The 15,386-nt window shown below is 36.2% G+C and overlaps 1 protein-coding gene across 5 annotated transcripts in view; it reads right to left on the reverse strand.

The window, feature by feature from the left end:
- CBLB (Cbl proto-oncogene B) overlaps positions 1-15,386 on the reverse strand; it is a 232,229-nt gene that overhangs the window by 127,746 nt on the left and 89,097 nt on the right. For all 5 annotated transcript variants that reach the window (XM_088836714.1, XM_055417906.2, XM_055418073.2 and 2 more), the window contains exon 4: positions 5,098-5,244. In XM_088836714.1, the coding sequence (XP_088692840.1) occupies positions 5,098-5,244 (147 nt within the window). The remainder of the gene's footprint in view (positions 1-5,097; positions 5,245-15,386) is intronic.

Genomic DNA, 15,386 nt, shown 5'->3' on the forward strand with positions numbered 1-15,386 from the left:
AGAGAGTGAAAATTTTAAGTACTTCAGACCTTGAGGCAGGGGAATGTCTACAGTACCACCTCATATTTAGATGCCATGTTCACCAAAGAATGTTCTGAATATGATATGGCTCCACATATAATTTATCTGAAGTGATGAGAGCATTCCCATTTGCTTTACAGTAGCACTGATCATTGTAAATTAATCAAAGCATCATTCTGTATTATAGATCAGTTTGTAAGCTCAGTAACATATATACAGTCTACAGACATACTCATGATGAATCCTAATGAAACCATGTTTCAAGGTTAAGAACCAGAACTTAGTTCATGGTGACTTCACTGAAGTAAACGTCACTTACAGAGGAGTTCACAGTGAGGAAAAGAAGGTAAAAGAAAACAACAACAATAAAAGATGCCATTTATGGAAACTTCAAGTTACTCTGCATCTTTCTTTGGAACGACAGCAGACACCATGAAAACTTCATCCCCCTCAGAGCATTCTCCTCTGCCTCCTCCTTATTAACACATGTGCAACTCATACAAAACACCACTTCCTCCATGGAGCCTGAGTAAACAATTCTGATCACTCTAGTAAACAATTCACTATTTGTGACATTCCTTAAGGACTTTTGTAATGGGACAGAACTGATTTTAAGTTATTTATCATCTTTGTATATACTGTATCCCCCAAATTGAATACAAACTGCTTAGAGGTAGAAAATTATAATTTCACATATTATTTGCTTTTTCTATCTGGGATCCTCCTGCAATGAATTGAACAAAATAGCCGTGTCATTTTATTTTCGTTATGATATAAAGATCCTTGGCTGTTTTAAACAGGCAACAATAGGAGGTGACAAAATAATAGGAATATTAAATAGAAGCTCTTTGATGTGTTTTTTTAATAATTCTTTTTTAAAAAGAACTAATATTTCAGTTTATTTTTTCTCCTTGTAAGAGTTCTTCATTTCTATCATGCATTATTTAATTAAATATGTCTAAGTTGCCTTTTCTTTGATTAGAGGGAAAACTGATCTAGTTAGTATGCTAAAAAATGCATTTTATGGCATATTTGTTTCTACTTAAAAGTGAAAAGAAAACACAGGAAACCAAAAGGTCCCTACAACTTCCTCAGGAAATCACAGGTAGATGTAATGAAATGAATTTTAAACAGAGCATTTTTTTTTTCCACATGGTCAGCAAGACAGTTTCTTATACTCGACCCCACTTTTACATAGCATATACACAATTTTAGAAAACTTTTATTAACTTTTTCTGGATTTCTGCTTTTAGATTGCTAGAGACCATGGCATCTCTGTCACGTAAAGTTGAATATCAATTTTATTATTTGCAGAATTAACAATAAATATATTCCTGGGACACTGAGCAAGATTAAAGGTTTAAACTGCTTATTTATTCCACATCATAGAGTACTTACTATGTGCCAGACACTGTCCTACCTGCCAGATAGGTAAATGTTAGCTCTGTTAATCTTTGCAATAACTCTACACAGTAGGTATTCTTGTTATTATCGTCCACATTTTGTAGTATTATCATCAACATTTTACAGATGAAGAAACTGATGCATGGAAAAATCAAGCAGCTTGTCCAAAGGAATAACGCTTGCAAATGCTGCAGTCAGAACCTGAACATGGATGACTGAGCTGCAAACTGGAGCTGAGACACTGCCTCCAGAACAAGCAAGCACTGTCTGTCCACATGCACATGCTCACACACATGCCTCTACTTCACAACTCATCGGAATTAAATGAACGACTGCTCCTGAATGTCCCCAAATGAGACATTGTGTTGAACTACCTTGGAAACTGCAAACACTGATTAAATAAGCCTGATTTCACGGGCTTATAACCTAATGGGAAGATAACCAGACAAATTAACTTCAAAAAACCCAATGAAAAATAATAAATATGGAGATGAGCAAGAGATTATGGGAATTCAAAAACTAAAAGATCCAGTGTAATAAGGGACAAAATCAAGAGCAAGAGGAACACTGAGGGGTCAGTGAGAACTTTTATGCCAGAGATAAAATCTTCAAGTTGGTTGGAACCACATGTCTGAAGCTCAACATCAAGAAATGCTTAGCATGAAGAGCCTGGAAACTGCTACCTGACTTGCTTATTGGAAAAATGACTGTTACCAGAGTCTAATCACATTAATGAATCTTTTCCTTAATTTTTTGAGCCTCATGCTGAAAGCTTCTGGATCATAAACTACTAACTCAGAGGGTAACGATTCAGTCTGGTATTGGTCTCACTTAGTAGAATTTACTTAGAAACATTTACTCAATAATGCCACCCCTCTTTTTCTACGTACTTCTACTATCTCCTGTCAATAGACTAAGAAAGCAAAAGCAGAACTCAACTATTAAAACATTCAAACACCTCACATAAAAACCTATCAACTACAGGACTTCCCCAAATCTAACAATTACAGAACTTCCCAACCAGTTCACCCTGACACATGATGTGCTACTGATCCCCTCGAGACTTTGATAGGCGGAATCTCTTGGCAGCTGGGCTTGGGTCTTGAGCAGAGGCCGGCCTTGCCATGACTTCAAAAAGATTGAGAAGCACAGAAATGAAGCATTAGGCACACGATACCTCAAGATTTTTGTCTGCTGCCTGGTTTTTAGGTATGCATGCTAAATTTCCCTTTAGGATTTTCCTAAATTCCTTTGAACAATAACTTTTTCCCAATTTTAACTCCATCTGAATATTGTGTTCTTATTGACTTTTTCTTATTTCCCTTTTGGGGAAAATGTCACAATAATACTCTGTAAGTTAAAGTTTGTTTATAAAAATCATAATATGTTTGGCTGTTTTTAGAACTAACCATTCAATAGTTCTGTTCTATGAAACAATAATACATTCAGGTTTAAAGGCACTAGTTAGGTCAAATAAAAACATTGTCATATGCCCTCAATATGTAGATAAATAACAGGAATACTTCTGAATGAGAACCCAGTTATGCAAAAATGCAGACTAGTATTAAGAGTATAAAAAAAGATAAAAGAATTCAACCTTTTAAAATGCTACATCATTCATTCTTCCATTAATTCAATAAAATACTGTGGAACTATAAGGTGAAAACCCACAGAGAATACAAAGATGGTCTTTCCAATGATCTAATAAGAGAACTATAATTCTGATTACTACAGAAATATGTCTGCGTTCCAGAAGAAGCTTTAAGTTTAGCTCTCATCCCAAAAGTAAAAATCTTAAAGACAAATTAAGAAGCTTTTTCAAGTAAGCAAAGATAGGAAAAGACAAAGTTACAAGGGTTTTGGGAGGTAGGGTGCATGTTTCATCAGCATTTCAAGAATCCCCCATTTGATTTAGTAGTGATTTTACTCACACAGCAGTTGGACAGAAATTTCAGCCCCTTAATGTCTATGGTTGTAAATAAAAGGAAGTAAAGATGTCTCAAATGCATAATTCTCTGTGGTTTGAGGTGCTGGCAAAACAAACTCCTCTCTTGAAAAACGTGAGGAATCTTTCCATTTTTCACTGGCCTTTTGACTAGCCAACAACTTTATAACTCACCAGAATTTTCAGTTTCCAAAAAGAAATACCACAAGCAATTCATCTGATAGATTTTCTTAAAATTTTCAGATAGTTTATGTTGAAGGTTACCAACTGTTTGCATTAGGCTCAGAGTATTAATATATAAGCTATAACTTCAAGAAGTCCTCAGTTCTTACTTTCAGAACTCTGCAATCCCTTTCTGCTTTCTACTATTCACAAATATTTAATTAGTACACTCTTGGATGTTAGGCTAATTCAGAGGAGGATGAATGTTTTCTTCTTTTAAGTCCTCATTTGTGAATGGATATGGGAGCATTACAAATAGCTAGATCTCTGGAATACAGAATCTCAGGGTTAAAAGGAGTAACAGTATTACCTCCAGTACTGCTTAAAAATAATTCAAATACTTTTTATTTAAGAGGTGGGATAACGGCTTTAATATTTTTGAAGTTAAAAAAAATTGTATATCTAATCAAATGTGTATTGCTCTGTATGTGCCCTAATCACATAGCAGCGTATAGATAAACACAGCACTTCACGAAGAAAAATAAGGGAAACCTAATGTTACAGTTAATTCATCAGTGTCAGAGGACTCAGATTGTTGACAATTGTGTATTCCAATGTTTTATGTCTTATTTCATCAGCTAATGTATAAATACAGAATTTAACTGAAAAAAGAAAACAACAGTCTGAGTGTAACCAATCACTTAGAGTTAAAACTCTAAGCAAGGGTTCTGCCTACACTCAAGACACACTGAGGGACCCTTAAAAGGTTACTAAAGAAACCATCTGCCTCCTGATGCTCATGTCCTGATCATCTTACCAAGAGATTCCTGATAGAAGTTTTGCAAGTTTTATTTAAGTTAAACAGAATTCAGATATTTAATTCCTAATATTTACCAAGCTCACTTGAGCTTGTGTCTGGATAGAAAATACCTAAAGGAAAATACCTTAGCTGTTTTGTGAGATAATGCAACTTTGTGATAACATTATCCTCTTTTCTGTATCTTGCTTATACATGTTTACTTTCTGTGCAGTGACACAAAGAAAACCTGAATCCCAGGGATAAAGGCCTTTTCTCACTTCAATTTCAGATCTCCATCAAGTTTATTTCCACCTCCTCTAAGAAGTAGTCTCCGACGGCTGCAATCCTGAAGCAACTGTTGCCCTCTCTGAATTCTCAAAACAATTTATTTATGCCATTTTTTAAAGTATCTTTCCTTTTCTACCTTTTATTTCGTATATGTGCTTTACATGTGAATTATAAAGTTATGAGCTTCTCGTGTATACTGTATCTTACATACCTCTGCTTCTTAAAACTATTTAATTCAATGAGTACACATCAAATAAGTACATATCATATAATATCTACTTGGTAATAACAAAATTATTCAGTTACTAAGGTATATTTTGGTGGCTAAACAGAAAAAAAAAGCAATCAAAAAGCACTTATCGAAAACACTGAAGAACATTCTAGAAATACTCAGGTAAAATCTATACCATTTGGAACTGGAGACAGGTCTCCTCATTCTTCAAATATGGATCCAAATTATAAAATGATTTGTACTTACTTGTCTCCAAAAAACTTTCTCCAGAATTCAGCAGCATCTGCTTTCGTGATACGAAAGTTATCTCCCTGGAACTGTCCATTGGGAAAGATTGCTTTGATTTCTGCCAACATGTGGCTGAAGATAAGGGATAGTTTTGTGAGATTTCGTCTGTAGACACAAAGGGGGAAAATGAAGAGAAGAGTAAATATATAGGCACATAAGTTTCAATGGGAATATATTTCATGAAAAATGAAATTATCTAACCTAGGTCAAATCAATAAAGCCCTTAAAAACAATGTTCACAGAAACTATACATTTAAATTCCTAACAGGGTTTTTACTAATCACCCATGTATTCATTTAATATAAACATGAACAAGATAAATTACATGGATTTAATGGGAGAGATGGACACCTAGAAAACTCATAATCAAATATAAGTGTTAATCAAAAGTGAGTAAAACTATTTCTACATGGGGTAATAAGGAAAGTTGTGTCACTTATGGAGAATCTAGGAAGATAAGCAGTTGTTCGACAGATGAAAGACTCGGAGTAGAAAGGCGGGGAAAGATAGGAGGGAAGAAAGAATTTTGAATAGTAGGAAGAGCATATAGAGAAGTACAGAGGTGTGAAACAGAACTATCTGGATACTATCTAGGCTTAACATGGCTAAAGAAGAGCAGAAGGTGAGTGGAACAGATGGCTTGAGATCGGATGAGAACGTTTAGATGGGACATGACAAAGAGGCATCTGAACCAATGAACAGAGATTCTGTCAAATACACTTGCCACTTCTATCTAAAAATCAGTTTCTGATGATAAGCCTCAGATATGTACACATTTTAGAAGCTCTCTAGTTAATTCCAAGGTAGTCCATAAAAAACTACCGTGATAAGGAATGGGGAGACAAAGTGGACCAAAAGATTAAGGAAATGATCAAGTCTCTGTTTTTAGAAAGAAAAAGTTATGGTATGGAAAAAATGGTTTAGAGTGAGGGACATGTAGGTGTTGTCTCTTCTAACTTCCATGTTAAGTTCTGGGGGTTTTGATGTGATTTACAGCAGGCTTCAAATCATGATTCATACTTTAAAATAATAGTATCATCCACATTCCTTCCAAGCTTTTCACAGGTTTACAACAAAAAACAGTTTAATCAGCCCCAAACTGTTACTGCAAATAGTAAGGAACCAATTGAAAGATAAAATAGAAAAGAACTTCTCAGTTTTCAGCTGACCTTGCCTCTTTATATTCCTGCTTATTCAGAATCACCAGAACACAATAGGCATATACATAATATCTTTCCAATTTGAAGCTTTAGCTGCTTTTGTGTATTTGTTGAGGGGTCAAGGGCAGGTAGGAGCCAAGTAAATACAAAGGAAAAATAGAGAAAGCCATCAAATCTGCAATGCGTATAATGCCATACAAAGTTTCAGAAGGACTTTGACATTGAAAGTTGTGGCTATCTGCCTCATTTTTATGCATGTAACCTGTATTTAATGACTCTCAAATAACAAATGAAAAGACATGCTACATACCAAAGATATTATATAGTATGCACCTCTCAGTAGTTAATGAAAAGAAGCATGTATCCTATATAAGATGAACACAGAATAAATAAAAGTACTTGTGACAGAAAGTGGGAAAAGTAGGAAAGAAGAAAGCAATAAAGTAACTGACATCTCAAAAAGTTCATCTCTACTGAAAAACCAAAAAGTCCCAAATTCCATATCCTTTATTATTTATGAGAAGATTTATGAGAAAGAAATTTATGAGGGTCAGAACTTGGGCTTTATTTTAGTGCTTGACTGGCAACAATAAACAATCTGCAAAATCATTATGGTTGGGTTATGCAAAATGTTTCACCATCTTCTTAGATTAAGCCACACTTCTGCACAACTCAGCCTAATTCAAAGGTAAAACTCCCTTAATTAGCTGAATCTTTGTTCTTCTCATTTATGTCAACACATCCTCATTTAGATGATGGTAGATATAAGAGATTCAGTCTTAGGAAATGAAAAGTGAACTGATGGACTTTATCAAAGGAAAAGAATTGTGGTCAATGCAGCCAATACAAACTGCAACTGTCTTTTGAAATTTGAGTTTAAGGAAAAACATAAAGTCACTTTGGAAAAGCTGCAACAAATTTATTTCCATAATTAGTTATAAGAATTAATTTTTGACCAAACTTTCAATTGATACACACAGAATAGAAAAGAAAAAACAGGATTGCTGTAATTAGGGTAAACCAACTGTTCCTTATTTTCTGAATTGGTTGCTCTCCATCCATCTCCTTGTTTCTTTGTTCTTTAATCATATCCAAATGTTTTTCATTTTTATTTGTTAGATCTAAAGCCTGAAGCACAACACCAGTGATTACCCATCTTGGATATTTGATCCACTGGCTATGTAGACACTAAGCTTTAAAACAGAAATAGTAATACTTTATAATTTTCAGTCTAGAAGCCCTAGTTATCACTACTACCTATACAACCAATCACTGTTAAATTATAAACTGTGTGTATAGTTCAATTTTCTTCTTCCTACAAGAAATTTACATTTCTATTTGACTTTTTGTACAAACTAAAGCAATGGAAAAATCTCTTTTGCCTTTAAAGAAATGGAAATTTAAGTTCTTGAAAACATGTGAATGCAAGTTTTCTGTTACCTTATTTTTCACATATACCGGAACATATATTTTCTAACTAATTTTTTTAAGAAATGCATATCATGCATATATAAATGATTATTCTGGAAATCCTTTATCTGAAAGATGGATTTACTGAGGTTGCCATCCACACAAAGAAATGAAAATAACTTACAGCTAATTTGGCTGATGTCATTTAAATTTACTGTCACAACAAATAAGTTTGTCTTTTATATGACTGTGTGGGAATTTGTTTACTATATTTTGCTTTACATATAAGCTTTAATTCCCCACTCCACTATGCACTTTTAGATACCAATTTAAAAATACGTAACTTCCAATTTTGAAACTGAAATCCAAGAATACAGTCACCTCTAATCATCTAGACATAGTGGGAAAAAAGGCAACAACTACATACCTTCTTTGTAGATGAATTTTCTTTCCTCTTAGGATATTTTTTCCATACCTTGACAATTTTCCCTAAGCCCACTTGATTGCTGCTTCATCATATGACCAAAAGTGATGACTACTTAATAAAGAATTTGAAGCACCCTAATGGGCTTCCCCGGTGGCTCAGAGGTTAAAGCGTCTGCCTCCAATGTGGGAGACCCGGGTTTGATCCCTGGGTCGGGAAGATCCCCTGGAGAAGGAAACGGTAACCCACTCCAGTATTCTTGCCTGGAGAATCCCATGGACGGAGAAGCCTGGTAGGCTCCAGTCCACGGGGTCGCAAAGAGTCAGACACGACTGAGCGACGGAACAGAACGGAATGGAGAATATGTATCTTTTTCACTAAACAACTAAGGAAATAATATTTATCTGACTGGATCTGGGCATCTGGTCCCATCATTTTACAGCAAATAGATGGGGAAAAATGCAAACAGTGACAGACTCTATTTTCTTGGGCTCCAAAATCACTGCAACTCTGCAACCCTGTGGACTGTAGCCTACCAGGCTCCTCCGTCCATGGGAATTTCCAGGCAAGAATACTGAAGTGGGTTGCCATTTCCTTCTCCAGGAGATTTTCCCGACCCAGGGACTGAACCCAGGTCTCCCACGTTGAAGGCAGACGTTTTACCATCCGAGCCACCAGGGAAATCCATATAGTAGGAATCCCCAAGCCATTTTTAAAATTTGTTCCGTGTAAGATTTTGTTTTTAAGAAATAATTTGAAATGAAAGTATTTTGATACACCAGGTAACCAAAGAGTAGCTTCTTGATGTCAACACTGGGTAAACCAGTAAAGATGTTTAATATATTAAAGAAGCCTTGATATACAGAGTACATCATGAGGAATGCTGGGCTGGAAGAAGCACAAGCTGGAATCAAGATTGCCGGGAGAAATATCAATAACCTCAGATATGCAGATGACAGATGCCACCCTTATGGCAGAAAGTGAAAAGGAACTAAAAAGCCTCTTGATGAAAGTGAAAGAGGAGAGTGAAAAGGTTGGCTTGAAGCTCAACATTCAGAAAACAAAGATCATGGCATCTGGTCCCATCACTTCATGGGAAATAGATGGAAAAAGAGTGGAAACAGTGTCAGACTTTATTTTTTTGGGCTCCAAAATCACTGCGGATGCTGATTGCAGCCAGGAAATTAAAAGATGCTTACTCCTTGGAAGGAATTATTACCAACCTAGATAGGATATTAAAAAGCAGAGACATTACTTTGCCAACAAAGGTCCGTCTAGTCAAGGCTATGGTTTTTCCAGTGGTCATGTATGGATGTGAGAGTTGGACTGTGAAGAAAGCTGATCGCTGAAGAATTGATGCTTTTGAACTGTGGTGCTGGACAAGACTCTTGAGAGTCCCTTGGACTGCAAGGAGATCCAACCAGTTCATTCTTAAGAAGATCAGTCCTGGGTGTTCATTGGAAGGACTGATGCTAAAGCTGAAACTCTAATACTTTGGCCACGTCATGCGAAGAGTTGACTCACTGGAGAAGACTATGATGCTGGGAGGGATTGGGGGCAGGAGGAGATGGGGACAACAGAGAATGAGATGGCTGGATGGCATCACCGACTCGATGGACATGAGTTTGAGTGAACTCCGGGAGTTGGTGATGGACAGGGAGGCCTGGCGTGCTGTGATTCATGGGGTCGCAAAGAGTCGGACACGACTGAGCGACTGAACTGAACTGAACTGAAGCAGAGGGAGGGAGAGAGGAATAAAGACAAAGGAGAGGGCAAAGATGATAAAGAAAACTATCTACATTCACAATCTTTGAAAAGGCTACAAATGAACTTACCTACAAAACAGAAATAGACTTATTTACGGCCACCAGCGGTTAAAGGGGATAAACTGGAAGACTGTGATAGACATACACACATTACTATATATAAAATAGATAACTAGTAAGGACCTACTATAGAGCACAGGGAACTCTGCTCAATATTCCGTAATGGCCAAATGGAAAAAAAGTCTAAAAAAAAGTGGATTCATGTATACATATACCTGATTCACTTTGTTGCACACCTAAAATTAACACAACATTGTAAATCAAGTATGTGCCAATAAAGTAAGTATAATAAATACATCAGCAATGTCAAGAACATCACTTAAGAAGCGGTGCTTCTTTTATCCCGGATTCAATCATGTAAAACTTTCTTTAAAATAATATGAATCAATTTCTCAAGTTACATTACTGCACAGAATGTGAAATTGGAGTGATACAGCATCATTGTTTATGAATAAGTCTGAGCAGCTTGAGTGGCTACAGCCAGCATCATATACTGAAGGTGCACAAGATTTGATGAGGGATGACACAACCCTACCCTTAATAAATTTATCACACAGTAGGGCAAAAGGAAACTGCAACCCACTCCAGTATTCTTGCCTGGAAAATACTATGGATAGAGGAGCCTAGTGAGCTACATTCCATGGGGTCACAGCATCAGAGGAGACTGAGCAAGTGAGAGCACAGGGGAGAAAAAGACACGACAATGTTGACAGTACAGAGGGAACAACGCTCCAGCTCCTCCTCTCAAGACAATCGCCATCCTGAGGTGAGGAATTTGAAAGATGAATAAAAAATACATCAGGAGACTTGATTTGTAGCCTCCACTAAATGCAGGAGACACAGAGTGCAATTTAATTATATCGCATGTAGTCCTTGCATTTTCTCAATTCAAGAAATAGCTGTGTCATAAATCAAGGAGGAAATAAAAAGCTTTAGGTGCAGAATTAGTGGAAACACTGCATACCAGGGAGTTCCAAAGTTTCTGAAAATGTACCGCCTTTGGTAGAAGGAACAGGAGGCAACATTTTTATCCAAAAACTATTAACAATTCAATTCTCACATTTAAAGCTAGGACATGTGCTTTGTAATCTTTACAAGATGAAACAAATTCAACATAAAGAGAAAAGCAAGACAAAAAGAATATAAACAGTGGCTCTAGAAATGAGACTCACACCCAGTTAAAGAGCAATTTCCATTCACTCTATTTCCGAGGTAGTGCCTTCCAGTGTGGGTTTAGGGAGTTACTTCACACTGTATTTGACCTTAGGAACATTTTGATTCCTAAGAAAGTAAGGATACTAGGCTGATGTAAGCCTCACCTTTGATTTCCTCATCCTGGGAACAGACTATTATTAAGATGACTCCTGAGAGTCTGAAATAAAACTGGATCTCATCCAATCCCCTGCCTAAATGTTTTAAAGTTTTCAACACAACTAAGAGGAATAAAAAGCAAATCTCTTTTATAAATTTAAGTATAGTTGATTTACAATATTGTGTGTATAGCAAAGTGATTCATTTATACGTATTCTTTTCCATTATGGTTTATTACAAGATACTGAATCTAGTTCCCTGTGCTATATAGTAGGATTGTGTTGTTCATCTATTTTATATAGGGCAGTTTGTCTCTGCTAATTCCAAACTCCTAGTTTATCCCTCTCCAAACCCCTTTCTCCTTTGATAACCATAAGTTTGTTTTCTCTGTCTGTGAGTCTCTTTCTTGTTATTTTTTTGGTAAATAAGCTCATTTGTTCCATATTTCAGATTGCACATATAAGTGAAATCACATCATATTTGTCTTTCTACTTCTTACTTCACTTAATATGACAATTTCTAGGACCATTCATGTTACTGCAAATGGCATAGTTTCATTCTTTTTTATGACTGAGTAGTATTTCATTATGTCTACACACCAGATTTTTTTCATACATTCATCTGTTGATGAATATTTAGGTTGCTTCCATGTCTTGGCTATTTTAAATAGTGCTGCAAGGAACACTGGGGTACATGTATCTTCCTGATTTATGGTTTTCTCTGGATATATGCCCAGGAGGAGAACTGCTGGATCATATGGCAACTCTATTTTTAGTTTAAGGAACCCCCATAGTGTTTTCCATAGTTACTGCATCAATTTACAAGGAATATGAAGAAATCTTAAAAGCCCGAATCCCAGAGTCTACCCCAAGTCATAAGAGAAGTTTGAGCAGAAACTTTCTAACCCGAGACACAAGCAGTAGGGTAATTTTTCAAGCTGCTCCAGGTTACTTCACTGAACTGCTCACTTTAAAAGAATTTAGCAAACTCTGTCAGTCCAAAAGCTTCACTGAAATAGGTAACCAAGGAAGGTTTTATCCCTTTCATTAAAAGATAAATTGTCTACCACTAACAAGGCTAGGGAGACCAAGCGCAAAATTGTGGCTGGGAAGGATGAACCCTGGGCATCCTTTGATCTCTGCAGTATAATCTCAAACATGTTGCCTACATAGGTCTAATAAGTGCAAGACACTATCCCACAAAATAAGGATGATGCTTTCAGGGTAAATGAATTTGCTTTACGAAATAAACAGTTTTAAATGGACAGTTTACAAATGTCTTACCTAAACACAACTAAAACATGAAATATTTCTATCACATTCAAATATAATATCCTTTGACAAGTTCCTGGCAGATACAAAGAAGATATTCTGTCTAATTCTTCAGCTATCCTATGTTAAAGAAACTGGCCTTGAACCGTATATACTGAGTGCATATCCTTACTCTGCTGGTAGTTGTGAACAAGTTGCCTAACCTCTCTCTTTGAATCAGTTTCCTTATCTCTAAAAATTTTAAATAAAAATGCCTGTCTCACTAAGTTGTTGTGAGGAGTATATAAGGTATAAAGGTAAGACCCTAACACATCTAGTAACTCTCAATAAATAATCATTGTTATTAATTCTACCTACCACCTCTGTTTAAAAGTATAAATATCCTAGTCTTTAATTTCCCCATATAATACTACTGTCATTTAAACTGACGGCTATCTTAATAAGGTAAAAATCACCATTCTCATATTCAGTTCAGTTCCGTTCAGTCGCTCAGTCGTCTCCGACTCTTTGAGACCACATAAATCACAGCACACCAGGCATCCCTGTCCATCACCAACTCCCGGAGTTCACTCAAACTCACGTCCATCGAGTCGGTGATGCCATCCAGCCATCTCATTCTCCGTCATCCCCTTCTCCTCCTGCCCCCAATCCCTCCCAGCATCAGAGTCTTTTCCAGTGACTCAACTCTTCACATGAGGTGGCCAAAGTATTGGAGTTTCAGCTTTAGCATCAGTCCTTCCAATGAACACCCAGGACTAATCTCCTTTAGAATGGACTGGTTGGATTCTCATATTAGGATCATCAATTGTCATGGTGGCCTCTTATAATTTCACAGCAAACAATGAAAGGGTATTTGATTAATCCATTCATTTATTCTGCACATCCTAAGTGTCTACTAGACTATGTCGTATACTCTTGATGAATTCATCAAGTATTCATAACTTTTAATGAATTTAAGGGGCTAAGAGATTGCCAAAGGTACAGAACAACGTAGTGGGAATAAAACTGAGATAGAACTAGAATAAAGGTACTAATCAGTGAGAGAGACAGAGGAGTCTACAACTTTGGGGGTGATAGATGCAGTTCTGACCAGAATATAGCCCTGCAGTGAGTAGGAATGGTACAGTAAAGGTGAATTAGGAAGGAATTAGATAATTCCAAGGGTGAATGGGGTCCTTCATGTGGATTTTGAAATTTCCTACAACTATGACAGCAGTTTGCATGAAAAAAAAAAAGAACTACAATAAGCCTTATCTCAATACATTCAATAAAGCTTCTCATATAATCTTTTTTAAATGTCAGCTATTTTAACTTTGCAGCTATGCCAACATAGGATTATCTCTTTGATAATTTCAACAAAATAATTTTATATGAAAAATTTATTATGAAAAACCATGACAGTATGATATGATCACTCATACTTTCATCTGGTTTAAAAGCTTAACAATATCTCCTTCAAAAAAGAAAACACTTTTGTCTTTAGTGCTGGACTCCTTTTGATTAAACCTAAAGGGTAACAAGTACCTTTTTATGAAACCTTTTTTTTTTTTTTAAGAAATCTTAAAAATGTAGACCATTCTACTACATGAGAGAGAAAAGAAAAACATATCTATTCCTGCATTCCTATTTAAGATAAAATACAATGAAATTTCTGTGAACTATATGGAAAGTTGTCATGACAATGACTCACATAGAAGCAACAGAAGCAATCATAGTAGAACATCGTTGTGTGTTTTTGTTTTTTGTTTTGTGGCTAGGCTGTTTTTAAAAAGAAAAAGAAACATTGGAAGTTTAAACTATATTTTTATGTCCTGGGGTAATTTGATAAAAGAACAGTCTCGTCATCAAATAAACTTGGCCATGAAAACAATTTAATTTTTAAATCTATTAATAGATTCATTTTTGTTCTTTTCCCGGATCACTATAAAAAAATTATAATGAAGTAGAAATCTGAATTATATCAATTAAGTCAGTACTTACAGCTTCTACTGAAAATTCTTAATTATTTTTACTTGCTACATTCCCTACACCACTATTTCTATTTTTTGTCACATTCACATTTCAGAGATAGCTTTTACTTTTACTTAGTAGGATAGAGTAATAGAATATTAGAATACAGTTTAAGTCTTTTCTACAATAATATTTTCTTCGAGGATTTCTCCTGTCCATGGGACCAAGCTACCTTCCACCATTCACACCACTTCTCTGTTTCCTCCTTGAGCATCTGAATGGCCTCCTACCCTTTCTGATCCACACTTTGGATTAAGCCATCTCTTCCTCCTCACTGATTCAAAGTTTCTACGTCTCAGCTTATTGAACTTTCATCTGCACCAGCTTTATGTCAAGGTAGTACAGCCATGGTATCTCTTCCACCCCCTTTCTGGATGTCATCTATCAGGCTATTAAATGCCACCACTTGGACTTTCCTGGTGGTCCAGTGGTTAAGAATCCATCTATCAACGCAGAGGACACGGGTTCAATCTCTGGTTTGAGAAAAGCCCACATGTTGTGGGACAACTAAGCCAGTACACCATAACTACTGAGCCTGTGTGCTATAACTACTGAAGTCTGTGTGCCCTGAAGCCCACGCTCCACAACAAGAGAAGCCGCTGCAATGAGAGGCCCATGCACCGCAACCAGGGAAAGGCCATGCACAGCAACGTAGACCCAGTGCAGCCAATAAATTAAATAAAATGCCACTGCTTCACACTACCTGTCATAGGAGAAAGTTCTCTCTGAAAAGCACCATGGTTATTTTATATACATATTGCACTTCACCTCGATCAGAGCAAAGGTCTTTGTTGGAGAAGAAAAAGTACTATACCTGTAACAGCTTCTTACAAAT

The sequence above is a fragment of the Moschus berezovskii genome, chromosome 1, assembly GCF_049115385.1.
Source record: "Moschus berezovskii isolate FMDL1 chromosome 1, NW_MosBer_1.0, whole genome shotgun sequence".
Taxonomy (NCBI): Eukaryota; Metazoa; Chordata; class Mammalia; order Artiodactyla; family Moschidae; genus Moschus; species Moschus berezovskii.